We start from the raw sequence: 27,936 nt of genomic DNA, 5'->3' as shown, positions 1-27,936 counted from the left end.
GGCATGCATGGATGTGCGTGCAGTGGGGCACATTGATGAGCATGCCGTGGGGCAAGGCATACCCATGCAACGGGGCATGGAGACAGATGAGAGTGGGATGCATGTGAGGAGGATGCAGGCAGTGGAACACCCTGGGAGGGAGGCATGTGCGTGGGCAGTGAGTGGGCCCGGGGGGTTGAAGATGCAGGGCAGAAGGCTGTGCGCGTGAAGGGGGCAGCGGAGATGGACAGCCTGCAGAGAAGGGGGGTGTGTGTCCAGCGGAGCGTCAGGATGTGCAGGGGATACCTCGACGACAGTATGTGAGACTAGGAGCAGGCTATGGGGCAGGGAGCTGGCTTAGTGACCGGGGTGTGGAAGGATACTTGGGGGCTTCGAGGGGGCATCCCCTGGGAAGGCGGGAAGCTGGCCGGGGGCGCCGGTGCCGGGGTGCAGCGGCGGGCCGGCAGCGGGAGCTGCGCGCGGTGCTGACCGCCGGCCGCGGAGCTGTCCTCGGTGCTGACCGCCGCCGGCGACCTGAGGCTGTAGCACCGGGGTTGGGGTCCTGCGGCTCCGGCCGCTGGCCTGAAGCAGAGAGGCTGTGGCTTTTCTTCTTTCGTCTACTCCGCGTCCATGAGTAGCAATCTCTCTCCATCCTCCAGCACCTGTCTCGTGCTCTGGCTGCACTGGTGCCTCAGACTGACCTACTGCATGCAACCAGTTCCCTCACCTTGACCTGGGCAAGTGAGCATGAAGGGTCTGGGTAGCTCCGGGTCCTCCCTTCAGTTCCCCTTCTAGAGTTGCGTTCAGCAGCCTCCCTGGGGTCCCCTGCCAGGCCACTGTCCCTACGTGGGGCTGTGAAGTGACCAGGTGGTTCCTGGTGGAGAAATTTGGATTAGATGCTCTTGCATTGAGGAGACAGGTGTTTCATGCCTGGCTTGTGCCAGCTGGGAGTGAAGAGGAGGGGGAGCTGCCTTTGTTCCAGACAAGGGAGCAGTTGCATGTCAGTGTACAGCCTGCTGGGGCTGCACACACGCAGCACAAACACATGTGCACGCAAGCACATGCGCACACTCCAGGCCAAGAACATGTGGTGCAAAGCAGATCCTCTTCTCAGCTATCCCACTTCACACTGGATGAGTCCTCCTGGGCAGAGACCTTTTCGCAGCCCATCCTCTGCTGGCCCCCTCCTTTCCAGCAGCTTGTGAAGAGGGGTGTTTCATTCTTGCTGTATCTCTAAAGAAAAATGGATGGGTGTTCCAGGCTACCACTGGTGTAGTGTGGTAATGGTAGGTGAAGTTATGGCTGCTGTCTCGAGTTCTGCTCTCCCTTGTGACAAAGAAGTGGCTGTGTCTTTGCTGCTGGGGCTAATGGAAATCCCTGCAAATTGACCTGTCAAGTCAAAAAATTGCAGCTGGTCAGGGGGAGGTGGCTCCCACCTGTGCCGTGGGCTTGCAGGAAGTGTCTTTCAGACATGGAGCTGTGCACAGGCACACACCCCCATGGACGTGGATTTGCATGCCTCCACTCTGCGGTGCATGCAGACAGCACCCACGTGTGCATATGTGCACACATATGTGCACCGTTGCTCCTCCACAAACCATGGGAAAGCTGGGAAGCAGTGCAGGAAGGGCTCTGCTTGCTTCTTCTTCTTGTGGCTCTAGGGTCAAACTTTGCACTTTATGATGGGCTCAGTGCTGAGCCTCCCATGCAGGCAGATGAGGGGGAATGTGTGTTCCTGTGGGAGCTGACCTGCTAGGGCATAGCTGAAGCCATGAAGAATGTCCTTTTACTTATTACAGGTAAAATGCAGGGAGCAGAGCACGAGCAGCCAGGGCTGTGGGCTCCTCAGGCTATAGGCCATCAGCACCCACAGCTCAGTGAACTGGACTTGAGGCAGTGCTGAACCAGAAATGATGCAGACTGTGCTAGGGCTGGGAAACACAACTGGGGACAGCTGACATCAGCCCTGGGGATTCACTGAAATGGCACTGTTCCAGCCCCTCCTGCCTCCAGGCTACTAGATGCTGGTGACATATTCAGAGTCTGGGGGTGGGCCTGCTCTGCAGGGACTGCTCCACAACCCCCTCCCAGTCCTTTACTCTACTGAGAGACCCTTGGATCTCCTTTGCAGATGGGCTCTTTGTGACTGACTACTTCACCCGCACACCACGCAAGCTCAGCCCCTTCCGCTCCTTTGCCAGCATTGAGCTCTTCCACTTCCACATTCCCGAGGACACAGTCATCGCTGTCTGGAACCTCATCACCTTCAAGGAGCAAGGTGGCACCTTTGGGGATCAATGCCCAGACCGTAGCATCACCGTGTGAGTAAGCAGCCTGGCCTGCCTGTTATCCTCCCAGCCTGCCTCTGCTGCTCCTGCCTGGGTTTGCCCCACAGCTTGCCTGCTCTTCCCTACTTTTTTTGCTTCCACAAGCACATGTACATACAGAGTCAAAGAATCATAGAAACACAGAATGCTTTGGGTTGGAAAGGACATTAAAGATCATCTTGTTCCAACCTGCTACCATGGGACACATTTCACTAGAGCAGGTCCCAGCTGAGTACCACACGACTGCTCGCTCATCCCCCTGCTCCCCCGGGAGGAGAGTCATGAGGAGAATCATGGAGAAAAAAAGTAAAACTCGTGGGTTGAGATAAAAACAGTTAACTAATCAAAATAAATATGCCAATAACACTAATGATAAAATAGCTACAATAACAATAATAATAACAACAGTAACAAAAAGGAGAGAGAGAGAAATAAACCCCGAGAAAGATGAGTGATTCATCGCACAGTTGCTCACCACATGCTGACTGAAGTCCAACCTGTCCCCCAGCAGTGGTTGGTGGCTCCATGCCAACTCTCTCAAATTTATACACTGGGTAGGAGGCTCTATATGGAACAGAATATGTCCTGTATGGTATGGAATATCCCTTTGGTCTGGGTCAGCTCTCCAGGCCATGCTCCCTTCTGGCATCTTGTGCACCCGTTCTCTGGCAGAGCATGGGACACTGAAAAGTGCTTTAGACTAACCACTGCTGAGCAACAACTGAAACGTCAGTGTGTTATCAACATTATTCTCATACTAAATCCAAAACACAGCACTGTATCAGCCACCAAGAAGAAAATTAACCCTATCCCAGCCAAAACCCAGACATCATGTACGCTCCCTCCCCATGATTCATTCTCCCAGGACCAATGCAGGCTCCACTCTTTCATGCATCTCATAGATTAACTGTTTTGCTTGAACACCCACTCAAGAAAGCTCAGTCTCCAGAAAGGTCCCAGCTTGCAGACGGCTTCCAAGATGTCTTTAAGCATAGAAGAAGACACCCACATATAGGACATACTGGCCCTGCCATGATGCCCAGCCTACACCCTGCTGACTGCTGTCTCTCCTTCAGGTATTTCCGCTCAGGGGCTCCCTCCGTCATTAACCCACTGCACACGCACTTCCCCAGGGACACGGCTGTCCCTGGCTCCTTCGCACTGACCCTCACCTGGACCTTGCCCAACCGCACCACAGGAGTGTTCAATGTCACCAGCCCACTGCCTGGGGACTGGTTCCTGGCTGCCCACCTGCCCAAAGATGAGGGCAAGATCTCTGTTAAGGTGAAGGGCCTGGAGGGACCATGTTGGGGCAGGGTTGGGATCTGATTGCTCTGGGCTGGCAGTGCCCAGGACACATGTCCCAAGTAGGGCAATGCCCTGTGCTCCTTGCCCTGTGCTGACTCTCCTCTGGTGCAGGGGCTGTACGAGGAGTGCCAGTATCTCTTCCAGCCACAGCTCATCGTGCAGCGCCTGGTGAACATCGCTGTGCTGTACCCCGGTCATGTCACCGAGCAGAGCATGGCCCCCCACAACCGCTCCTGCCTCTACAAGTGAGTGCTAGAAGGTCTCCTAAGGAGGGGGCATCCTCAGGGTGGGGAGATGAGGGTTTCCCATCCTTCTGGCGTCCCTCCCCAGCCCTGTATCCTATGTGCCCATAGTGGTGGGCGCAACTTGGCACCGCTGTTCTGCAGGGTCTTTGTGCCCAGCTACACATCACGAGTGCTTGTGGAGGTGCTGCGATGCCGTGGGGCTGAGGGCTGCCCACTCTGGCTGCGTGTGCGGGCCAAGGCTCCCCCCCTGCACAACTCCACAACACTGGACTGCCGGGAACATGCTCCCTGCCAGCTGGCACAGGACCTGCCCTTCTGGCAGCACTGGTACTATGTGCTGGTGGAGAAACACCCTGGGGTGCCGGGCACCATCTCCTTCCAGGTCACCGTGCAGCTCACAGGTGAGGGTGCATGTGGAGGCATGGTCTTGACTCTGCTTTGGTGTGGGATGCCCACAGGATCTATCTGCAGCTGGGCACAGGGTTATACCAGGCTCTGCTGGGATGGGAATGCTGTGAGGTGTTTGGGCCGGGTTGCAAATGAAGATGAATGGTGGGCAAGAAGGGAAGGTGGGAACTAAGAGGGGGCTAGAGCTGCGTGGTGCCCAGGCTGATGGCTCTGTCCCTCCAGACTGTTCCCGACCCAGCCTGGCCCGGCCACCCTTCCTGCCCTCCAGCGCCTCCATGAACATGCCCCACTCCTTTGGCTCCGCGGGTGGGCTGGCGCTGGGCGACAGCCCTCCATCCAGCAACCCCAATGACACGAAGCACCCGGTCCCCATTCCTGTCACCTCACATGCTGGAGAGCGGTGCTGGCCTGTCCGGCCCACACTGCGCAACGAGCTGGACACCTTCTCCGTGCACTTCTACATCTTCTTCGGGCCCAATGTGTCAGTGCCGCCTGACCGCCCCGCTGTCTTCGTCATCAACCTCCTGCCAGTGCTGGACAGTGGTGGGGTGCTCAACCTGGAGCTGCGGCTCAACGTGGTGAGGTGGCCACACACACCCTGAATGGGGCAGGGTAGCTTGGGATAGGGGGCAGGATGGGAGATGAGTGATGTCCAGGTTGCAGAAGGGCAGGGAATAGGACTTGGGGTGGTTGTGAAGTTTTTGGGTGATGGAGAATGAATTAGGGTGCTCCAAGGCCCAGGTTTGGGGTGTTCTTGGGTGAACGGAAGTGGGTTAGGGCACTGCTATTTGGTGTTCTGTGATCAAAGTGCTGTCAGAGCAGGGGACATCCTAGCACTGGTTTAAGGCCATCTCCTCTGTCGTCAGAGCTCCTTGTGTGGTGAGAATGTGACAGTGTTTGGGTGTCTAAACCATGAAGTCCCACTGACATCCAGTGACAACACCTCAGTCACTTGTGAGACAGGTAGGCTGGGCTGTGCATGTCCATCCTCCCATGTCCACGGGGTCACACCCCCCTGTGTCTGGCAAGAGGCTGGGTGGGGGGAGGCTGCAGAGACCATGTGGGCATGTGGCCCTGGAGCCTGGCACAGGCTACTCTGTCCCTGTTCCAGCTCTGTCCAGGGCAGCAGGCTGCACCTTGTTCTGCTCATCTAGAGCTCTTCTGGTCCACAGAGTCTCTGGCAGGCTTCCTGCTCTCCGTTAATGCCACAGCCAGCCTCAGCCGCCTGCGGATCCCCTACCCACAGACAGGCAGCTGGTACCTGAGCCTGCGCTCACTCTGTGCCACAGAGCATGGGTAAGTGCCCCAGCATATCCTCTCCCTGTGCCCCGAGGGGGGATGCCCTTACTGTGTCATGTGCCTGTGTGTGCCGTGGGTCTGTGGGTGTGCCTGTCCGCTGCGCTGCGTGTTTCCGCTCATGTGGCTTTGCAGGCTGTGTGTCATCGTGTGAGTGCTGCGTGGGCACGGATGGCTCCATCTCACGTCTGCCTGACCATCTGTGGGTCCCCGCGGCTCTTCCCTCTGTCTCGCGGTTAGGAAGTGCCTGTCAGCTCGCGAACGCCGGGCATCTGTCAGTGCCTCTCCACCTACGCAGCAGGGCCCATCTGTACCCATGCCTGGGAGGGGACCGGGCTGTCGCTGGGAGGACAGGGCTCTGTTCTGCATGTCAGGGGCCATCTCTGGTCAGGCTGGGACTCTGCTCAGCATCTCCAGGGACTAGTTCTGTGCTGCAGCTCTGCTCCTGGCCTCTGTGTCTGCCTGGAACCCTGTGGAAGAGTGAGGCACACTCATGCGCATGTGTGTGTGTCTGTATGTGCAAGGATGCATGAATGTGGATGGTGCTGCATGCACATTTGGTGCAAGCATGCAGGCAGCACTGCATGCATGTTTGGGTGCACATCTGCAGCCAGCTCTGTGTGCATATATTGGTTTGCACAAGCAAGTCAGGGCTCTGTTCAAGCGGTCAGGGCTGTGTATGTTCTGCACACACACATGTGCAGATTTGACTCTGTGATGACACAGTCAGTGGACAGCAGACACACATGCAGCTGGCCCTATGTGCATATTTGTGCATGTTGGGGTGCTTGTGTGTTCCCAGCCAGCAGCTGGTACGTGCTGTCTGCCTGTGGGGCTGCCTGGGCTCCTGGTGTGCTACAGCTGAGGAGGTGCTGGCAGTGAGCAATCTTGTGTGTGGGCAGAGCATGGCAGTGGGATTGGTGTGCCTGCCCTGACTCCTCTGCTGTGTTTCTAGTTCATGCTGAGTTGCCACTCACAGTCAGTCCTTCCCTGGCAGGTTCACACAGAGGCATTGAAGGGCAGGGTGTAGTGTTTGCACAGCAAAATCCAAATGAAATAGGAACCAGCTGAGTGTGCTGCTAAAAGCAGAGGGGCTTTAAGTGTGGCCACGTTCCTCCTGCTCACTCAGGCTGGCACAAACAGTTGAAGCACTAAAAGAAGTTCATTTTCAAGCTTGTCCAGCCCCTGGATCTCCCATCACCTCCTAAGTCTGTGTGTGACAGGTAGCTCTGGTAGAGGCAGGAGCTCCTCATGGGCACAGGCTGAGGGCCGAACCTGCTTCTCCCACCCTGCAGGTTTGAGCCCTGCACCAATGTGACAGCTGAGGTGTACCTGCGTGCCTACCTCTCACCCTGCATCAATGACTGTGGCATCTACGGCCAGTGCAAGCTGCTGCGCACCAACAACTACCTGTACGCTGCCTGCGAGTGCAAAGCTGGTGAGAGCTGAGCCAGGCACACACAGACCCCCCAGCATCCTCCTTGCGGGTCTTGTATCCCAGTATCCATTCATGCCAGGTCTCTGCAGGGTGCTGGAAAGGGGGTTCCTTGGTCCACCCCCCCAGCCCCTGTGAGTGCTGCAGTGGTGACAGCAGCTGTCCCTGGTCACAGGCTGGAACGGCTGGGGCTGCACGGACAACGCTGAGGCTTTCTCCTATGGCTTCCAGCTCCTCTCCACGCTGCTGCTGTGCCTCAGCAATGTCATGTTTGTGCCTCCTGTGGCCATTGCTGTCCGGAGCCACTACCTCCTAGAAGCTGCTGTCTACATCTTCACCATGTTCTTCTCCACTGTGAGTATGGCGTGGGGCAGCTGAGGGGCTGGGGCTGTGCAGGGTAGCTCTTACACCCTTTCTCTGCTACCCTAGTTTTACCATGCCTGTGACCAGCCGGGCATTGTGGTGTTCTGCATCATGGAGTACGATGTACTGCAGTTTTGTGACTTTTTGGGCTCTCTCATGTCTGTCTGGGTCACTGTCATCGCCATGGCCCGGCTCCAGCCCATAGTCAAGCAGGCAAGTGTGGGGAGGGGGCATTCAGGGCAGTCATAGAAGAGATTTATCTTGATGGGTACCCCACTGCCCCACAGGTGCTGTACCTGCTGGGAGCCATGCTGCTCTCCATGGCTCTGCAGATGGACCGTCATGGGCTCTGGAACCTGCTGGGGCCCAGCCTTTTTGCTTTGGGGATCATGGCCGTCGCCTGGGTAAGATGGTGTCCTTTATGTCCCCATCCTGGCTGCGCTCAGCATCCTGCCCCTGCCTGCACCTCCCCTCTGATGCTTTCACACCTTCCCCATGAGCTTCTCTCCGTGGCTCCTGAGGGATGTGTGACCATAACACAGAAGCTGTGCCTGTCCCTGCTGTGGGTCCCCCTTCCAGCCTGTCCTTTCTCCACCACAGACGGCTCGCACTATCCGTCGCCGCCACTGCTACCCACCGACCTGGAAGCGCTGGGCTTTCTACCTGTGCCCAGGGGCGCTGATTGCAGCGGCGGCCGTGCTGCTCTACGCCTTCGTGGAGACAGAGGAGAACTACTTCTACATACACAGCATCTGGCACCTGCTCATTGCTGGCAGCGTCGGCTTCCTGCTGCCGCCCCGTGCCAAGCCCAGCAGGCGCCTGGGGCCACTGCCCCGGCGCAAGGGATGTGGCTACCAGCTCTGTGTCAATGAGCAGGAGGAGCTGGGGCTCGTTGACCCGGCTGTGGCCTCCATCAACAGTATTTGTACCAGCTGATGCTGACACCAGCTCAGACTCCTCTGTCATGGACAGCAGCCCTGTGGGGCTTGGCACCCACTCTCTTTGTTGGCCACCCATCTCTGGGAGTGCCAGGAATCCTCTGGGAATGCCAGGACTCCTCTGGGAAGGCACACAACCACCTGTGCCACCCTGTTCTTCCAATTACAGCCTGATTGAACTTGTCTCCAGGGGTTGATGTGGCTCAGTCTGGGGCAGATCTGTGGGGTCTCAAGGCTGAACTGGGTCACATTCCTCTCTTTGCCAGGTCATGGAGTTCCTGAGGGGATCTGAGTGGGTGTGGAGGGGCGGAATGGCAACAGTTTCTGGCTCTTAGTCAGAGCTGCTACTCTGTGGTGGCTGCTCTGGAGCTAGTGCAGCTGCAACATAGAGCAAAGTGGCTAGCAAGAGGTGGGCAGCAGAGGCTGCAGTCTTTTGGCTCCTGGCATGACAGGTTGCAAGGCTGGGATGTCTTTGTTGGGGCACTGTGCTCTCACTGGATGGCTGTAATATCTGACCAGTGCTGTACCAGGGCATCCAGGATCCTTTCCAAGCCTGCAGGACTGTGGTGAGCCAATAGCTGTGGGGATAGGTGCCACTGGGGAATGACTCTGGTGCTGCCTGCCGTGGCAATGCACAGATCTGAGAGAGCTCTGCCTGAAGGGGCCAGATCCTCAGGAGCCCACAGCCTGTTGGTGGCACCCCACTGCCTGGGGCAGCCTACCTCAGCACCCCACATGTCGCTACACCCAAGGAGCATTGGACTACTGACTCTTTGTCCCTGCTGTTGCCACCAGCCCTGTCTCTGCAGGGTACGGAGCTCTGGTGGGAGGGACATTGCATGGACTGTACCCTGTGACCAAGTTGAGACAGCCTCTTCTTAGCTCCTGCTCTTTGTCTGGCTTATGGTCAGACCTGTGGGTTCAGCACCCACTGCAGCCAGTGGTGGCCATGGTGTGGCGACAGACACCTGGGCTGTCTGTGTGCCTCAACGACAGGGGGTTTTTCACTCTGCTTAAGCAGCTCAGAGGGGTCAAGGTGGACCAAGGAGAACAGGGAAAGTTTCACTGACACTTCTCACCCCACTAGGGACTTCTGCAATCTCCTGAGAATTTCTCAGCCCTGCAGGGGTCTTCACGGTGGAATTCTGAGGCAAAGCTCTGCATCTCAGCAGTCACATCCTAGCTCAGTAGAGCCCACCCACCAGCAGCCCCCCTCCCTGTGCCCCTGGGGACAGAGCTCGGCACAGGGAGATTTACTGGATGCTTAACAGGATTAGCAACTGCAGGCGGGCAGGCAGCTATGTAATAAGATTGCAATCTAATTAAAACTGCTGCTTGGGAGCTGGGCCCCAACTGGCCAGAGCGGGATGGGCTTAGGGGTCTGTGGGGGCAGCTGGAGAAGACTCTGGGGATGGGATTGGCAGAGCAGGAGAAGGGATGACCTGTCAAGGAGCATGGCAGTGCTGGTGGGTTCAGGGGTTTGCTGTCTCTGGGCCTTGGTGTAGGATTTGCCCATGGGAAGCCAGCCTCGTGTGGAGATGTGCTGTGCAGTACTGGGGCAGGAGCCCCAGTCCTTGTACAAGGACTGGGGAACCTGCACCTGCCACTCTTCTCCTCTGAGCTCACCCTCCACCCCTCTCTCTGGCATACAGAATGTCCTGTCTGGTCTGGCCAGGTAGCAGATTAAGGATTAATTTTTAATTAAGTCCAATTGGACCCCACTGGCAGCTTGTTCTACACCAATGCACCTCAGTTTCATGGAGGTGTTAGAGCTGCATGCAGCATCCTTACCCATCCCTCATCCCCTGTCTCACTGCTGTAGGGCTGAAGTGCAAACCTGCTGCTTGCCAAATTTTTGAAGACTACAATTACAGAGATAGTGGTGGGATGAGCTGTCCCCTTTGCAAGCAGATGCACAGCCCCTGGCCTGCCCCACAGCAGACACTATGGGGGTGACACACATGGGATTGGACCCTTGAGGGGTCCTGGAAGAGGTGAGCAGGGGTTTTAGCCAGGAGAGCTGTCCAGGAAAGCCTGGAGGAGCCACACACCAGCTCTGCTAGACTCTGCTTTTCTGGGCTGCTGGTGTGGCTCAGAGCTCCCTCTCCTTTTAATTAAACCTGCAACTGCATTTTTTATCTCAAGGACAGGCCACGCATCTGACCGCCCTGCCTGGGAGGGAGCTTGGCGAAGCAGCACTGGAGGGAATCCAGGCAATCGCTGCCAGCCCAGCTCGTCCCTAGGGGCCCGTGAGCTGCCTGCTGAGAGCTGGGAATCCCCATTCTCACTTCATCTCCCAGTCCCAGGGTGGACAGGAACCCATTCCCTTGGCTAGGAGGCAAGCACAGCTCGGGGCACAGCTCGGTGCATTTCAAGTGCAGAGCACACAGTACTGCAGGACAGAAGGATTTTTTGCTCACTGCTCCAGGCACCAAGCACGGAGAAGGAGGTCTCTCCTACGGGACACCCAGCACAGTAGGTGCGTGTGCTTCTCCCACCAAGCCTGTCTGGGAGCATGCTGGGGCACACCATGGGAGACTCCAATTCCCCTCAGTCACCCCTCCTTTGTTGCAAGGTCGGGAGCACTAGTGTGTTCATCCCTGTGGGTCTAGTGAGATTTTCTGTCATGGTTCCCCATAGCCTCCAGCCTCTGGCCCATAAGGATGCACTTGGGGTGAAGGCTGGACTCTCCTGCTTTCCCCTCCTGCTCAGAGAGTTGGGGTCTTTGTGATTCCCATCACCAGAGTGTAAACAGCTTTCCCGATGTTCAATCCCTGCCTCTACCAGGCACAGCAACCACATAACCATGGCAACAGTATCCCTATAACAGCCAGGTACATCTGACATCCCCATGGCAACCAACTCCTGGAACAGACAATGAAGAGCTTTGCTTCCTCAATGCTGGAGAGGAATGGGAGGGATTCAAGCCATATCATGTCAGGTGGTGGCAGGGACCTAAGGACAGACAGAGCTGGGTAGGGTTTTTGACTTGGTGTGTGGGGCAGCAGAAGCCTTCATAGCCTCTGTCCTGACAGGTAGGATGCAGGAGACATAGGAGATGCATGAGAAGGCAGCAGCCCTGGGAACTATCACCCGATATCACCTAGATTCAGCCTCCTGCATCGAGCTCCATCCTGCCTGCCGGGCTGTCAGTGCCATTGGGCATGCACTCACTGCTCCAGCACAAGTTTCTTGGAAATGTGCATCCCAAACACTGGTATTGTGCTTCCTGCCACAACCTCCTCACCCCTAATCTGCACTAAAGAGGTGTTCTGCCTGTTGCCCTCATTCTGCCCCCCTCGGGGGCTGCTGGATCCTCCCACCACTGCCTGCTCAATGCCTGCTGTCTGAACTCATCACTCAGCAGCCCTGACGCAGTCTGTCGTTGCAGATGGCAATTGCATGCCATGCAACTTTAATGTGTCAGGCCTGAATTATTGAGCCCTGCAGCAGACTGCGTGCATGCAGGCAGGATCTGGCCTCCTCCTCCACTCCCTGCCCATATGTGCCTGACCAGGCAGCAGCGGGTGGGGGCTGGTGAGAGGTCCAAGGTTTTGGGGTCTCTCTGGATGCACAAGGGTGCTGTACCCCTTGCTAACCACCGTGACTGAGAGGTGTGGGTGGAAGGGTAGCTGATGGTGTCACTAGATTGGTCATCTGGGGCTTGGTGAGTCCCCAGGCAAGTGTGTAGGGAGGGATGTGTAACTCTGTTGTCCCCACCTCAGCATTTTCTCCTTGTATCCTCATGAAATCCTGGGTCTAGAGGCAACAGATCCCCTATAGCTGCCCTGAGAGTCCTCACCCCTCCTGTTCACTGTGCTGCCAGACCCCAGGGAGGCGAAGCCTTTCCACCTCAGTCAATGTAAATCCCATGACGGATACAGACAGAGCTTGCTCCCTGGCCGGACATGGCTGTCACTGTGCCGCTCTGGGGATGATGAAGGGCTCAGAGAACGCCCTGGCTGCTCTCTTATTTTTGCAGTTTGCCTGAAGCACCCTGCAGCCACCCGATGATTTTCTCATCAGAGTAGCAAGGCTTGACTGCCCTCCCCACACAGACCCATCCATCACCCATGGCTAGCACCACTGTACAGCTCACAGGCATTGGACCTGCCTGCCCTGCTCAGTCCCTGGCTGTCCCTCAGCCTTCCAGGCAGTGCCTGCACCCTGGGCAGCCTGAGGGAGCAGCTCTGTGCATGCAAAGGGACCCTGTTTTCCCTGGGGTAACCCATGCTCAGCCTGCTTGCTCACTCGTCCCCATGCCCTAGCTCCAGATCTTACCCTCCCTGCTGCCATTACCAGCCTTTACGGGATGGGATCAGGATCCCCCAAAGCTCCAGCCCCAGTCTGCTGCATGCTGGGTGACCAAGCGGGAGCCAGGCACTCACAAGTGGGAGATACAGATACATATGGGGAAAGGCCAGCTCCAGTGCCATGGGGCATCTCTCCAGAGCCCTGTTCCTGAGAAACAGCCTGCCATGAGTACTTGTCCCATAGAACTGAGACAGAGCTGAGCATGACAAAGTCAGCCAAGACCTGGGACAAGGGGTTCTCAGGAGGACTGAGGGTACTGAGAGCTAGCATTTTCCCAGCTGCACATCAGGTCACAACACCTGGAAAAGTGAAACAGAAGGGTGGTAGGGCATGCTCGAGTTGGCATGAGGGTAGGGGTTTTCAGGGGCCTTGGAGATGAGGACAAAATGCTTGACTGTACCCACAGGGACCAGAGCATTGCAGGGAAAATGTGTCAAGGGACACAGAGCAGCTGCCATGGTCACATGGCTGCAAGGGAGCAGCAGACAGGAAAGGGGGACACTGAGACATGGGAAATCAGGAAAATATGGAGGTGATGCAAGGCATCATGATTTTCAGCTGCTGTTAATTGAGTTTCTCAGAGAGGTTGGTGGGGAAACCTGTGGGGGGAACTGGACTCAGGACTTTATCCCTGGCAATTAAAAGAGGGCTATTGAAGACCTGCTCTATCGAGCAGAAAAACCACTTGAGTCGTGCTTAACTTCATCAAGGGAACTGCATAGAAATCAGGGAGCTTGCTAAGAGAAATTAATAGAGGAGCCAGGGGGGCAGACTGCCTGCAGACAGCATGAGAACTACTCAGATCCGCATGCTGGAGACTTCCAGTAAATGAACACGTCCTTTAACAAGATTTGCAAGGCCAGCATGGCCAAGGAGCAGAGTGAGCAAATGGGTGGGAAAGGTCATTCCTCAAGAAAGGGAGCTGTGCAAATGAAGAGCACATGAAAGCAGGGGGAAGGTTACATGAAAAACCAGAGCAAAACAGCCCCCAAAGAACCTTTGAGGAAGATCTTGGCAACAGCTTAAAACTGCAAATAATTTTGCAGTGCTAAATTTGCTAAATTGTTGCCATAGCAATGAGAGTTTGGGAATGTCCTGGGGTGCATCAGGGTGCTGCAGCTCATATCTATCTCTTTGGATGAATCTTGGGGTAGGATCTGCGAGTCCTGCAAGCTCTTTCTGTTAGGACAAAGAAGTCAAGTGTTTCTATCCCCAAAGCAGACATCTACGGCCCACAGAAACAGCCCTGTCACATCCTGGCTGGTGAGCAGAGGAAGGGCAGCGATTGCAAGGACGTGGTCTACAAGTACAAAATGCAGCTGTGCTTGCTGTCAACTGGTAGAAAATTAAGGCAGTTGCTCTTGTAAGAAATCAGCCTTGCACCAACAGAAATCAAGCTGTTACACCAAATGCAGTCCTGGATAAATTTATCTTGAGAAGCAAGCCTGCAGAGGAAGATAAAATCATGTTAGCAGAGGCTGAGAATGTTGTCCATAGGATGCAAACCTTTTATGGCTTGCAGATTAAAGTTTTCCCTTAAAAATCATTTCCCCCCACTCAAACACTATCACTAAAATTTCCCTTGAGTCCTAAGTGCTAAGCAATATGTTGTTATGTATGAACAAAGCTCTCAGTGGAGATTGCATTAAAGAAATCATATTGAAGCTTTCCGTTGGACTGCAAGAGGTGCCTACAAAGAGAGGAATATTACAGATTATTCTTACTTTACATAAATATGCTTCATCACCTCCACAGCTAAAACACAAGGCTCTGCATTTTGAAGAGGAATGTTTTTGGCTGAAATTAAATGGGTTTGGAACAAGTGCAATCCAGAGACTCCTGGCTCAGCAGGAAGGGAGGTAAGTCCCTGAGGGCTCCATTTGCCAAGTCCTCCTGAGAAGCTTTGCCCCAGGGCTTGCCTACAGTCAGCAATTCTCCTGCCAGCACAACAAAAAATCCCAGATGAACCCATGAGGATTGTTGTTCTAATTAACTAATGAAGTCATCTCCTGTTGGGAAGGTGGATAATCTGAGCTGGAGGCTTCTTCCCTGTTGTGGGGGAGGACCTGGAGCAACACCCACCTCCTCTCAAAGGACCTCATAAATGTTTGTACACTGCGAGGTTGTACTTGCTGCAGGGAGGTGCCAAGTGCTCCCAGACACAGCATCTTCCCTGCACCTTGCCTTCAACCTGCCTTCAAAAACCCATCTGATCCCGTCCTCTGTCTGGCAGGTCCAAAGGCAGCTTGGCTGCCCTCATCCCTGAGTTTTCACTTTAGTCTCATCATTTTCAGGCAAATCACAAGAGAAAAATTAATGTTTGAGGAGGATGTGCAGGATCTCCCTGAGCTGCAGCCATGCACAACACAGGAGGATCCACTTCAAAGAGAGGAGCCACTTCATTAAAAAAGAGAACTAGGGCTTTTGATATCAAGATAAACATCCTGATACACATCAAAGCAGCTTCCTTTCCTTGTCCTTAGACACCCTCTCCTGCTTCACTTTAGTTCTGGATTTTGGAATTATACCTCTGCCTAATCCATGCTGTGCTGCATCCCATCTGGATGGTTGTTTGGCAGGGGAGATTCTGGGTGCTGTTTTGTAGTATGTGAGACCTCCAGGTCATGTCCATGAGCCTGAACACTCTGTCAATGCCTTCTGTTCCACATATAAAGAACTAATAGCTGCTGGTGAAAGTGATTCTATTTCCATTGAAAAACATCACGTTTTTAAAGGTAAGTGCAAAAGAGAAGGGGCAAAAGGCCAGGGGGGTTGCCTGAGAGCCAATGGCATCCACTCCTCTGGACACCTTGCCTGAGTGGCTGCAGACCCATCCCTGACAGCAGGCTGGGCATCCAGTAACCTAGGAGAGAGGACTGAGATGTGAACACAGACCATTGGCAAAGGGAGTGGCGTGAGGATGCAGGGGCGGTGCGTGTGCAGGGTGCTGGTGGGAGTCACATCCCCCCATGGTAAACCTCTCCTACAATATTTGGAGATTATGAGAAAGATTCTGTAAGACTCAAGAGCCATGTCCTGTTTCTAATGCAAACACCTCGCGTTTTTGCTGTGGCCAGGGGCTTTATCAGGGTGGCCACTGGAGCTGGGCTGCAGGGTGAGCTGTTGCCAGGGGGTCTATGTACCCCTCACCAGGTCACCCCAGGCCTTGGGGCACTCTTTGGGGCAGGAAAGAGAAGAGGAGTGGCTAATGCAATAGGAAAGACACAGGACTGAGCACTCAGTTATTAGCAGCCAACTACAGACAAAGCCCAAAGCTGCTCTGAGGGCACTCATTGGGGTCACACTACCTGTAACCCAGGTTTGCGAGATGGGACTGGGCTCAAGTGGGCACAGAGCACCACCTCCAGGTCACAGTATGCTGGCCAGGAGCAAGGTACAGGGGCAAAGACCTTGCTGCCACTGGCAGGTAACAACTTTATTATCTCAGTTCTAGATACTAAACATAGGGTCTGGATTGGGACAGGCCATACAGGAGGGAGAGGATCAGGAGAGTGGTACAGCTTTGACTTGTTCCAGAACGGGTTAAAAACAGGGGAAAATCCTCCCCCTCTACCCTTCACCACCCCAGGGATCCATTCTAGCTGTCCTGGCAGATGGCTGTCAGGTTTCAGCTGCTCTGTTGCAACCTGTTGTGTGTGACAGAGGCAGAAGGAGTTGCATGCCCAGGCTGTCCAGAGCAGCACCCTAAATGTCCCTGGGCTACCAGACAGCAACACTGAAATCCTGCTGAGGCATGCTGGTGCTTTCACTTTTATTTCTAGCCTGGAGAAGATCTTGCATGCCCCAAAAGAAGTCCACCCCTTTTTCCTGCGTCCTCCTGGCTCTCATTCCAGCCCTGCAAGAGCAGACACACGTGCATGTGGGGAGGGTCTCACCACGCAGGGCTTGTGATGGACACCCCGAGGAAAGGCCACGGCCGCGTACATCTCAAACGCTTCCACACCTGCATCCCCTTGTATCAGCCTGTCAGCCTTGCTGGAACCGCCACCTGCACGGCATCCCAGGTCTCGGGGCTCGCTGGGAAGAGGCTGCTGCCCAGCCCTGCCCCACCGCCCCTCTGGCACGGCCCTGAGCACGAGCTGGAGCGGAGCAGGGGGCACGGGAAGCCTGAGGCATGGCATGCTTTGCGGAGGAGTGCAGGGTGCCGTGCGAGTGCCACAGCCTGGCCCCGGCAGGACACTTGACGGCTGCCCAGCAGCCCCCTGCACGCAGGAGGCGGTGAGCCAAAGAGCCCCCGAGGCTCCGGATCCGCCCGCAGCAGCGGCGGCCCGGCCCCGACCGGCAACGCCCCGCGACGTCCCGGGAAGCCCCGCCCCCTCCCATCACGGTCTCTGCGATTGGGTGGCCAGACATGCCCACCCTCTCCTTTCCGAGTCTCTATTGGCCGCTGAGCTGTCACTCCAGCCAGGTCACGCCCCGCACGGATGGGCAGGGAGATGCGCCCCGGAGATCGCGATCCCTGGCGCCCGCACCGCTCCGCCGTGCATCCCCTTTGCACCCCTCTGCCGCTCCACCGCCTCCCTGCTGCACCCCCGGCACCCCTCTGCACCCTTCAGTGCCACCCACTGCACTTCACTGCAACTCCTGCACCTCTCACTGCCACCCTTGCACCCCACGGTACGCCCCACTGCCCCCTTTCAATGCACCCCTCATTGCACCCCTCATTGTAATGCCCTGCCCCTCTGACTGCACCCCATTTCACCCCCCGTTGAAACCCCCGGTTCCCAGTACCTCACATCGTTATGTACACTCAGTTAACATTATGTGTTAGCACATGGCTGTGTCCCGCTTGTACCTCTGCTGCTATCCCGTGCACCGCTGACCTGCAGCCCCCAGGACATCCCCCCGTTCCCAGCCCCGGCTGGAACACCACGCTCCTCAGCAGTCAGCCCCCTCCTGCACTCCCATCCCAGAGGGCCCCTAACTGCCCTTCACCTCCTGCCAGGGACCTGCACGGAGAGCACCCCAGAACTGAAGGAATGCGGCTGTGGCGTCCCAGGGCTAGAAGGAGTAGGTGTAGACTCAAGTGAGGAGCATGGCAGAATGGCAGAGAGCAAGCCCAGATGCTGGGGAGTGTGGTGGGATGATGGGGATCATAGCAGGCTGATTGGGAGTACTATATGGCAACCAGTGGGAATGATAGAGAGCACAGCAAGGCAAGTGTGGAGCATGGACAACCACAGCGCAGCCATTGCAACTTCACTAGTGCAAGCAGCACTCAGAAAGGGAGACCTCACCTTTCTCTTTTCTCTCCTCGTCCTTGTCCTCTTCCTCTTCTTTCTCTTCTCTTCTGCCACACTGATAGGTCCCAGGAAGAGAAATCCAGGGCAGAGATGCTTGCAGGCAGTGGCCCCATCACTGTGAGGCTTGGGGCCCGGCTGCTGGCCAGCAGCCAGGCATTTCTGCTCCTGCTTGGGAGCACAGGGGATGTTTTATATGCAGTGGTGGGAGCAACATGCCCACCAGGGCTGGCCCTGCTCCCAGCAGCCCCCCGCAGACCGCAGCTCCCCGCCCACTGCATCATGGGGCCAGCGTGCCTCTGTGGCATGCCTTTCTCTTCGACCCAGGGTATGGCACAGCTGGTATGGGATGAGGGACAGTGCCAGGAGGGCCACAGGCTTTCCCAGCACTACCCGCCCATGTTTCTCCCCTGCCAGATGATGTCTGGACTGTGACATTGTTGCTCATTTCTGCTGTGACACCCGCTGCTCCTACTTGCCACCTAGCTATTGGGCCCTGTGACTGTGACCCTGGTCCCTCTCCACAGCTTGGCGACACATGGGGTGCTCCAGTCAGTTGCCATGAGCACCTGGAAGACGTGGGGTGCCCTGGCAAGCTCTTGGAAGATGTTGGGGCAGGCAATGGGCCAGGGTGTGCAGTGGTAAGGGCAGGAGTTCAGGGGCATGTAGCTAGGGAGCTACAGGGACATGTACTGCAACCTCACCCTGAAGGTCATGCATGGCATCCAGGCAGTGGATCCATCATCCATACATCCTCAAGATGGGATGGCAATTGCTTAAACATGGACTGCTGTTGGGGGTTAATTTGTTTCTTTTTTACTTACAGACTTTTTCCCTGTAAGTTGCTACCAAACTAACTACTGGGTACTTGTGGATACAAAAGAAGTGGCCAGACGACAGGACCTGTAGCACCTGGTGACACTTCTTTCCTCCGTGGGAGCTTTCTCTCGGAGGGGGAAGACACCCGATTTTTGAGGGCAGCTAAAGGACGGGGCCGGGGGCAGCTGCGCTCTCACATCGGAAGGTCAGGCTGTTGCTACTGTGGGGAGAATTCACTATCACCATGGAGCCCAGTCCTAGGGACCTACCACCATCTGCTCGTGCGACCAGGAATTCTGAGCTGGCCTTCTCCTGCCCTGCGGGAGCCGCTGTCCCACCCCTGCCGCTCCTCCGGCGCTGCCCTGGGCCTTTGCTGCGCTGTAGCCCCACAGCCCCTGCCCTGCCCAGACATCCCCACAGCTCCAGCCACCGCCTTGGAGCTTCTGGTACATCCCACCCACCAGCCCGGGGTTCCTGCTCGTTCCTGCCGTTCCAGCCTGGTGCTCCCCAGAGTCCTGCAGGGGCACCGGGATCACACTGCCCTGGGGTTTTGTCAAGCAAAGCCTCTCCTTCATCCCTTCCCATCCCAGCCGAGAAGGTCCTCATGAGGTGCGTGGTTCTGTTGTGTTGTTAATGGTGTAGTTGTTTTGTTTGCCTTGTTACACATACTAGTCAAGAACAGTTATTCCTATCCCCATACCTTTGTCTGAGACCCCTTAATTTAAAAATTATAATAATTTGGAGGGAGGAGGTTTGTTGCCCTGATTTTCAGCCTTCTGATAATTGTTTACATATTTCTAGTGGAGATTCTCATGCATCTACCATAAACAAAGTAGATTGTTTTCATTACTTTCTGTAATGGACTTCTAAACTGACCACTGGGGTCAGAAAGGTGTTCCTCTCATCTTCCAATCCTTGATCAAATCCCAAATCCTATTTAAACCCCAAATCATAATAAACTGTCCTTCTTTTCACTCCTCACCTCAACCTGACTGAGCGTGGTTCTTTTGTGTCCCTAACAGCAACAGGGGTTTACAATCTCCATTTTAAGGGAGGCTCTGGCTTTCCCTGGCAGACACCTGTCTTTCAAACTAAGACAACTGCTTGCCCACCTTCCTGGCCAGGCTTGATCTGGAATGGACTGGCCTCTACATGGTTTCCCTCCTCTTCTGGGAGAAGCGGCAGGGCACCTGCCAGCCCTCCAGCAAGTGGCATCTGGCACGGCAGGATCATTTTCATGATGTCTACACGATGTGGCCCTGGATGAGGCAAAGAGATTCTGGAGGCAGACAGCACATTGCCTCATCCCCATGGAGGATGTGCACAAACTGGTGCAGATGGTGGGGTCCAGACAAGAGTCCAGAGGCCCCTTTTCTAGGCACAACATGCCATGGCATGTCTGCAGCTACTGTTACCTGATGATGATCCATGTACTGAAGCAGGAGCATCCCTCGAGGAGCAGGAGGACCTCACCAGATCATGCGGCAAGTGCACAGCACTGGCTGTGAAAGCCCCAGATTGTCCCCTGGAAGAAACTTGCCAAGGACCTGGACACTACAGGCTGCACACACTGCTTCCCCAGCACAGCATCACCCACCCCAGCCTCTTCCCTTGGAGCAGGATGCAGCCTGGCCTTCCTGGCCTTCACTCCTGGCAGCGGCCCTGCTCTGCTCCACAGCCTAGCAGCATATTCCCCAAGGAAGGCATGATGTCCAGCCCAGATGCTCCTGTAAAGGGTAGAAAATTACATCTATCCTGTGCTGTGTGGGTTGGGAGTTTCTCAGGGTTCTGTAAATAGCTGAGTTCCCCTCATGCTCATCTCGAAAGTGAGAAGGTGAACATTCCCCAGAGAGGGGGAAAGAACAGGTCAGTTGCCACCGCTGTGTAAAAAGCTGTTTTTAAGTTTATTAGACTGTCTCTCTAGTATAAACTTTCAAAATATCTGGAACCTCTGACGAAAAGATTTGTGCCATGGCTGTGTAGCAAAGCTGTTGTTGCTGGGGCCAGTGATGGTGCACTCATGGGGAAATGCACCTGGCAACAGCTGAGGCTCCTCTTTGTGATATGGGGAAGTGTGGGGAGTGCCAGGGGAGTAGGGCACACCCTCAAAAGGGTCACATGGAGGACTTAGCAGCCAGTGGGGCCACGATGGGTCTGTGGACGGAGCAGGAGCTGGTGCAGGGTCTCACCCACCTGCTCGAGGCTGTGGGAGAGGTGCTGAAGGTGGGAGGATGTGCTGCTGGCCAGGCTCTCCAGCAGTGCCTGCTGCTGTCGTGATGTCTGCAGGATCTCCACCAGCAGATGCTGGACACTATGGAGCAAGCCTGCCACACCAGGCCCTGCAGTGAGAGAGGGGTCAGTAGCACCTCACCATGGCTCCAAGAGCTTCCTGTGAGGCTGTAGGGAAGCTGCAGGGAGCACCCACCATGCAGGCATGCGTCTGATGCATCTTCAGCTGCTGCTGGCTGCTCGCTCATGGCTGCTGTCCCATGGGAGCCTGTGGCTGCAGCATCCAGTGGCAGCATTTCATGTTTTCTTTCCATCCCAGGGCTCTGCGATGTCTCACCAGGAAAACCTGTCAGGAAAGCTTGGCATGGAGGAAACAACAAGAGTGATGCAAGCCCCAAATTTAGCTTGACTACGACACAGAACCCTGGGAAAGGTAATGCCTCTGAGTTCCCATGCCCTTCTCACTGGCAGGACAGGATGGAGTTGTGCCCTGGTGCACAAGGACTTGCTCAAAGCTGCAGACACTTACTGGCCCTTCCCTCGGTTCCTTCCTGCTTCAAGTTAATGTGACAGCCTCAAGGAGAGCAGACACAGCCTGTGAGCTGTAGCCACCTCTTGTCCCAGGGCACACAAGCATGGTAGCCAGGGCTTGGTACTCACCCAGCTGTAAGATGAGAGGGAAGCAGGAACTGGCATCTGCAATGAGAACCATATCAGACCCTGCTTGTGGGGCTGAGGGGGTTTACTGGATTGAGTAGGTCAAGGAAAGCCTTACGTGGCATGGCAGGGAGTGTGGGTGGCACTCCAGTAATGTGGTCCTCACCAGCTGCTGTGAGAAAGCAGAGAGGAGAGATACACCTTCTGAAAGGACCTGTTGGTGGATCACCAGCAGCCTGGGGTCTGCTGGGCTTGCCCCAGCCAGCCCCTCAACTTGACATGCCCTAGCCAAGCTCCAGAGGTCCCAATGTATTTCAGAGCTAGGTACAAAAGCAGGAGTCACTCACCCACCGCTGCAATGCAGCCACCTCTGGGCTGGAAGGCAGCACCAGTGGAGCAGAGTGCAGCAACGCTACATAACAGAACTAGGACTGGAAGTGAAGGAGAATCCCACATCCACTTGAAACTGCAGGGGGAATTTGGGGAGACAGAAGGTAGTTACCCAGTGTGCCCACACAAACCGGGTTCAGAGATGTATCCTACATCACCTCAGTGCCTAATCCCCGGGAGTGTGAACAGTGAGGGGTATGCAGGATATGCATGTGGGTGGGCTGAAGAGCAGGGCAGCTGCAGGCAGCTCTGGCTCTCATATACAACCCAAACTCATCTGAAGCTTTATGGTGTTACTGGGCAACTAAGGAGCCAGGAACTGCTGAAGGAAAAGGAGTCACATGCCCTGAAATGTCACCGGCCATGAGATCCCTGCACTGTAGAAGGGCCACTGCCCCTTCCAGACCTTTCACCTCATGATCTGCCACAGGGCAGCCAGCAGCCTTGCCATGCCCTCAGGCTGGGACCCCCTCCTGCCCTATCCCCAGCCATCTCCATCCCCACATGCTCTGGGGCTGGTTTGGAGCCAAAGCCTGCAGAGGCAGAAGTCCAAACACACCTGATGCCTTGAATTTTAGCTTTCATGTTTTTCAGATTCTGTGCTGCCTAAGTGTGTAGTTCTGAGCCTCATATTAAGTGTTAGTAAGCTCTCTTCACAAAGTAGGTAAACAAATCCTTTTCCCGCTGAAAACCAAGGAAAATGAATACAAGTTTCAGGCCCAAAAGCATAAAAAATGGTGGACTGAAGAGGGAAGACAAGTATGAGACTTCAGAACCTGACGGTGTTATCGGACAATTAAACCCTAATATGCAAATGGACCAAACCTTATAAAAGTGTATGTAGAACCTTGTGACCAGTTGTCCATTTTGTTACCATTTTGGGTCCACCCTGGATGTAGCCCTGGCCAGGCTCTTGTACTGCCCAAGGTGTATCCTTAAAGGCCTTTAAACAAATACCTATTTCATTCTCTTAGCTCTGTCCAGTTTCTGTTCCAGGTCAGCCTTCCACATCCCTCACTGACATCCCTGCTGAGGGACACGTGATGGATCCCCTCATCCTCTTAGCCTCCCACTCCTATCATGCAAGCATGGGCTTGGGCTGGAGCTGTGGCCATGCAGCTCAGTGCAGCAGGGCAGCTCAGTACTTACAATTCTCTGGCTCATCCTTCGCACACTGCAGCATCGGTGTCACCAGTGCTGGAGCATGGGTGAGAGTGCTGGGGATGTTCCCATCAACATTATGCTCTGCAGAAGGATATGAAGGGGTGCAGAAAAGAGCTTCAAGAACTGGGGAAAGAGGGGTGTCTGCCACCTCGCAGCCAGGACAAGCCCCACTCTGGCTGCCTGAGCCCATGGGTACCTGGTGGCTCTGATGAGGATGGAGACTGTCCGGCAAGGGGTGACTTGCGCTTTCTGGAGGGTAGCTTCACCACATCTAGGGGAAGAGAAAGACCATCACCATCAACAGACCCTGGGTGCGCACGTAGCACCCATCAGCACCAGTGCTCCATCAGCACCCCACGTCTAGCCACCTGCTACGCCCACACGTCCGTCACCAGCACCCACCTGACATCCTCCGTTCGCCAAAGACGGGCTTCCCGGCTGCGTTCCAGATGTCCTTCATGGCTCGGTAGTACGGCGGCAGCCGGGACGAGGGGCGTCCTGCCTTCTGGCGCGTCTCCCGCTCCGAGTAGAAAGCCTGCTTGAGCGCCTTCCACTTGGAGCGGCACTGGGCCACGCTGCGCCCGTAGCCGGCCGCCGTCAGACCCTGGGAGATCTCCTGCCAGAGCGCCTCGTTGGGCCGCGACGTGGAGCCCATGAGCAGCGCGGTCTCCCCCGACTTCACCACCAGCGACAGGAGCTCGCTGACCTCCGCCTGCGTCCAGGCTCGCCCCCGGGGCATGCTGCCGGCCCGAGGCGGGGCTGCCCGGGACCGCTGGGGCCCGGGCCGGCGGCGGGGCTCGGCCCTGCGCTCCAGCGGGGGCACCGGCAGGATGTCCCACGGCGGGGGCCGCAGGGAGCTGCCCCGGGATCCGCGCCGGTCACATCGGGAGCCGCTGCGGGGCTCGCACGGAATGTGCCCGCGCCGCGAGCTGCCGGAAGGGGTAGGGCACCGCATGGAGCATTTGCAGTGCCGCCAGGAGCCGCTGGGAAATGTAGTCCTGGACGAGATGTCTTCCCGCAGTGAAAGCCGCCGGCTCGGAGCCGGTCTTTGTCTGCCCGCAGGCTGCCGGGGGTTCGGGGTACTCTGCCGGTCCCCCATACGAAAGCATGGCAGATAGGGCCATCACGGCATCCCTGGACGCTGGGCCGCTGCAGTCCCATTTAAAACAAACAAACAAACAAACAAACAAACAAACAAAGCCTTGCTCCTTGGAGAGAGGGGCATGGGAATGTTTGCTGTTCGCCAAAGATACCCAGTCTTCCCTTGCAGTTCCTAGGGCAGATCAGACCGAGAGAGCCACACGTGTTCGACCCGGAGAAGAGAAGGTTCTGAGGAGACTTTAAGTACCAGAAGGATTACAAGAGAGATGGAGAGGGGCCCTTAAAGTCCTTTACAATTCCCCCAGCCCTGGTTGCATGTTTGAGCCAGGAGCCATTCCCACTTCTTGCTGCCCCAAAGCTAGGAGTGTGTGGTTCCCTCCTGCTGGGGTGCCGGGATGCTGGCCTCAACGGGGCTGCCCCTTGCCCCAAGTGTCTGGCAGTCCCACCACGCCCCCAGACTTTTGTCCCAGGTGGTGCCTCTAGGGACCCCACAAGGAAGTGACACTTTCCATTTTGCATCACACTCGTCTGAAAAATTGGGCTGGGAAAGAGTTGCTGCTGCCCCTGTGGGCTGCAAAGCAGGAGACCAAGGAAGGGATGGAAGAGGGTGTCATATACGCTGACCTGCGCTTTCCTCCTACACCAGGTAATAGCTCCCCCAGCTCCCCAGCTCTCTCAGTGGGTTCTCTGCCCTCCTGCAGCCCTTTGCATTTCTCAAAAATGTCCTCCCAGACCTCTTCCCCCCACTCCCTCTCTTTGGGTGTCCTCTCTCAAACAGCTTCTCTCCAGCCCTGTTGCAGACTGCCTCCTCTCGGGCAGGAGGGACGCAAGGGCAAGGAATGCCCACTACACCCCCATGCCACAGCACAGACATTTCACCTCTCTGCTGCTCCCTGCCAAGCATTGCGTGCGGGGAGATGATTTCTAGGACGATTAAACTGCTGCAAATGGGCTCCCCCCTACTTTCCCCACAGCCCCTCACTGCTTCCTAACATCCCACCTGGTGTTTCCTGGTTTGACATCCCACCTTGACATTTCCTGGCTCAAGGTTCCCCCCTGCTCCCTCCAAGTCCCCTGCCCCCCAGTCTATGTTAACTCCTTTTCTCAGCTCCTCAGCAGCGAGTGCGCCTGCCCTGGTGCTGGGCAGCCCTCAGCCTGAGTCTTCTCTCCCTGATGCTCCTTCTGGCACAAATCATCCTTGTCAGCCTTAGTTTCCACTGTAAGTACCTGGCATCCAGTGCCTTGATCTCTGCAGATGGGGTCCTGGGGGTCAGGGCTGACACCATAGCACTTGTGTACTAAGTCTGAGCTGCAGCTTCGCCGTGGAGCTGGACCCTTCTGCTTGGGGCTGAGGGCATTGAGGGTTCTGGGCTGAGGGCATTGAGGGTTCTGGGGCAAGCAGGAAAATGGGTGATGCAAGACACCACATACGTGGCTGGGAAAGAAAGCTGGGGTGACAGCGTGGGCATGGGGACAGACACTCCATCACATGGCAGTGAAAGAAAGGCAGGAGGGAGAGCACTGATACTGAAATAAAAGACAGCAGCACTTCCCAGAAAAGCCTGTTGCGTGGAGGGCTCCCAAGCACAGCAAAATATGCAAGGACCTTGGTACACTTGGTGTACCTAAAACAGGAGACACCTCACCTACCACCATGAAGCTGTCCTGTGGGAGAGAACACTGGGTGCTGCTGGGAGCAGGAGCCCAGAGTTGCTGGGACACACCTATGCTCTTCTGCTGTAGATTCAGTGCAACAACAAACAAGCTGCACACACAGTCTCTGGAGTATAGAGGAGAGCTCCAGCTATGGGAAACAGACACTGGAAGGTAAGAGAGCCTGGTAGGCTCCTGGATAAGGTTTGGAGAGTGCCTTCTTCTTTCAAGCAGCAGGATCTGCCCATACTTGAGGATGTTTCCCTGAGCTCTGTCCCTACATATTCCTTCACCTTTACTGCCTGTCCCCCAGTTTGTGGCTTGGAGAGCTGCCCTAGCACTGCTGAACAGGCTGGGACCCCTTTAGAAGAGATAATCCCAGATGGCTCAGTGTTACCTGAGCACAACACCAGCACCAGGCTCATGGATGCCATCAGCATCCCTGTGCCAGATGACATCAGCTTCTGGTGTAGCTGAAACCTTAAGTGATTTCCCAGCACACTGGAAACTGTTTGTATCACGTCCCCAAGCCCGCAGCTGCCCACTCTGCTCAATGCCAGCATGCTCTTGTAACTAGTCCCTCTTCCAAGGGCTGTGGGACAGGTGGGTTGGAGCTGGGTTCCCAAGTGAGGGCAAGCGCAGAGTGGTTTCTGTGGGGCAGACATGCAAACACAATGGGTTGGTTGTTGCCCTGACTGCCTGCCGTCACTCTCCTGGTCCCTTGGGCTGGTGGCAGCCCCTGCCAGCTGCCCCATCACACCTGCTGTGTTTCTGGTGTGCAGGGCGATGCCAGTTTTGCCCAGTTGGCTGGCTCTGGGATGCAGGGCAGTGCTACTACTTCTCCTCTACCAAAAAGAGCTGGGAGCAGAGCAGAGAGGACTGCTGTTCCAGAGGGGCACAGCTGGTCACCATTCAAGCCAACACCACCCTGGTGAGTGCACCCAGCCTGACCTGTCCAACTCCCTGTGAGCACTGGGCTGTCCTGATGACTACCTCATGGTCCCTCAGCAGTCACCCATGCACAACATTGTCTCAGCTTCTTGGCCCATGAGCCCAAAGCCTAGCACAGTCTCCAGGCAGGGAGCTGGCAATGCTGTGCCTGTGCAGCACAGCCTCCTTGTGTGGCTAGGCTGGATGTCACCCCTAGAGGCTCATGTGGGTCCTCTCCTGTGCTAGGCTTTCCTGTTGCGCACGGCTAACATGGATGTTTTTCATGTTGGGCTGAAGCAGGATGGCTTCAGGTCTGACTGGAAGTGGCTGGATGGCACCACACTGGAAGGGTGAGGCTATCAGTTTGTTCCCAAATAGGTGGGCTGAGGGTCCAGCATCAGGGCTTGGGGTGGTGATGGGGACAAGCCTGCAGGGATGTGATGCGTACTTTGGCTACCTCTTTTCTTTCCAGGACTGCATTGGGGCATTTTAGGGAAGGGGCATATTTAGCAGGGGCCTTACCCTGGTGCCCACACTCTGTCTGGGTGAGGGGCTGCAGGGGATCCTGCAAAAGCAGGGTCCCAGTCTGGTTTGTGCTGAGCCCTGCTAGGATTGATCTGGGGTACTTTGTGAGTGATGGGGCTGGGGGCATCTGGGCATGTGGCCTAACTGGGAAGAGGCTGGCAGGAGACAATGTTCCATGGGGAGGGTGAACTTTGCCCCCACAGCATCCCTGTGCAGTATCTGGTCCCCAGGTGCAGGAGTTGCTGATGGGACAGCCTCAGTTCTTCCTGCCCATCCCATCTCAGCCCACTCCTTCCCTTGCAGGATCTTCCCAATCCAGCGCTACACCAGATCTTTCCAGGCCTGTGGTAGGGTGTCAGGTTTGGGACTTCTGGGTGGTGCATGCACGGAAGCCCTCAGATGGGTCTGCAAGCAGAGTGCAGCCACCCTGCAGTGGATCCAGTCCTCACCTCCTGCCTTCCTCTGGGGAAACACCACCTACAGCTGTGTGAGGCCCTGATGGCTGTGGTGACCCCCAGCTTGTGCCACCACCCTGTTCTCTGGCTGTCCCCAGTGCATGGACTTTCCCAGGCTCTGCTGCCTCCTGGCCCAGAC

General features: G+C 55.9%; 3 protein-coding genes across 3 annotated transcripts; 2 read left to right on the top strand and 1 right to left on the bottom strand.

Moving 5' to 3' along the window:
* The first annotated feature begins 144 nt into the window (after positions 1-144).
* Positions 145-8,404, top strand: TMEM8B (transmembrane protein 8B). The gene is made up of 13 exons (XM_066339579.1): positions 145-295; positions 2,012-2,300; positions 3,383-3,590; positions 3,726-3,859; positions 4,001-4,260; positions 4,490-4,845; positions 5,134-5,230; positions 5,440-5,563; positions 6,859-7,001; positions 7,174-7,352; positions 7,428-7,574; positions 7,649-7,765; positions 7,962-8,404. Exons 1-13 carry the CDS (start codon positions 145-147, stop codon positions 8,295-8,297), a joined length of 2,541 nt encoding a protein of 846 aa, XP_066195676.1. The 3' UTR covers positions 8,298-8,404.
* Positions 8,405-20,578: 12,174 nt separating this feature from the next.
* Positions 20,579-24,232, bottom strand: LOC136373861 (uncharacterized). Its single transcript, XM_066338875.1, has 7 exons — positions 23,536-24,232; positions 23,330-23,404; positions 23,119-23,214; positions 21,698-21,751; positions 21,583-21,618; positions 21,119-21,268; positions 20,579-21,032 (listed from the first exon to the last, which is right to left on the bottom strand). Exons 1-7 carry the CDS (start codon positions 24,230-24,232, stop codon positions 20,821-20,823), a joined length of 1,320 nt encoding a protein of 439 aa, XP_066194972.1. The 3' UTR covers positions 20,579-20,820.
* Positions 24,233-24,831: 599 nt separating this feature from the next.
* On the top strand, positions 24,832-27,936 carry LOC136374385 (killer cell lectin-like receptor subfamily G member 1). The gene is made up of 6 exons (XM_066339725.1): positions 24,832-24,880; positions 25,343-25,453; positions 25,978-26,061; positions 26,670-26,818; positions 27,064-27,167; positions 27,646-27,936. Exons 1-6 carry the CDS (start codon positions 24,832-24,834, stop codon positions 27,839-27,841), a joined length of 693 nt encoding a protein of 230 aa, XP_066195822.1. The 3' UTR covers positions 27,842-27,936.

Source organism: Sylvia atricapilla, chromosome Z (genome assembly GCF_009819655.1).
Source record: "Sylvia atricapilla isolate bSylAtr1 chromosome Z, bSylAtr1.pri, whole genome shotgun sequence".
NCBI classification, from domain to species: Eukaryota; Metazoa; Chordata; class Aves; order Passeriformes; family Sylviidae; genus Sylvia; species Sylvia atricapilla.
The sequence above is the reverse complement of the archived record's forward strand: the minus strand, read 5'-3'. Positions and strand labels throughout refer to the sequence as shown.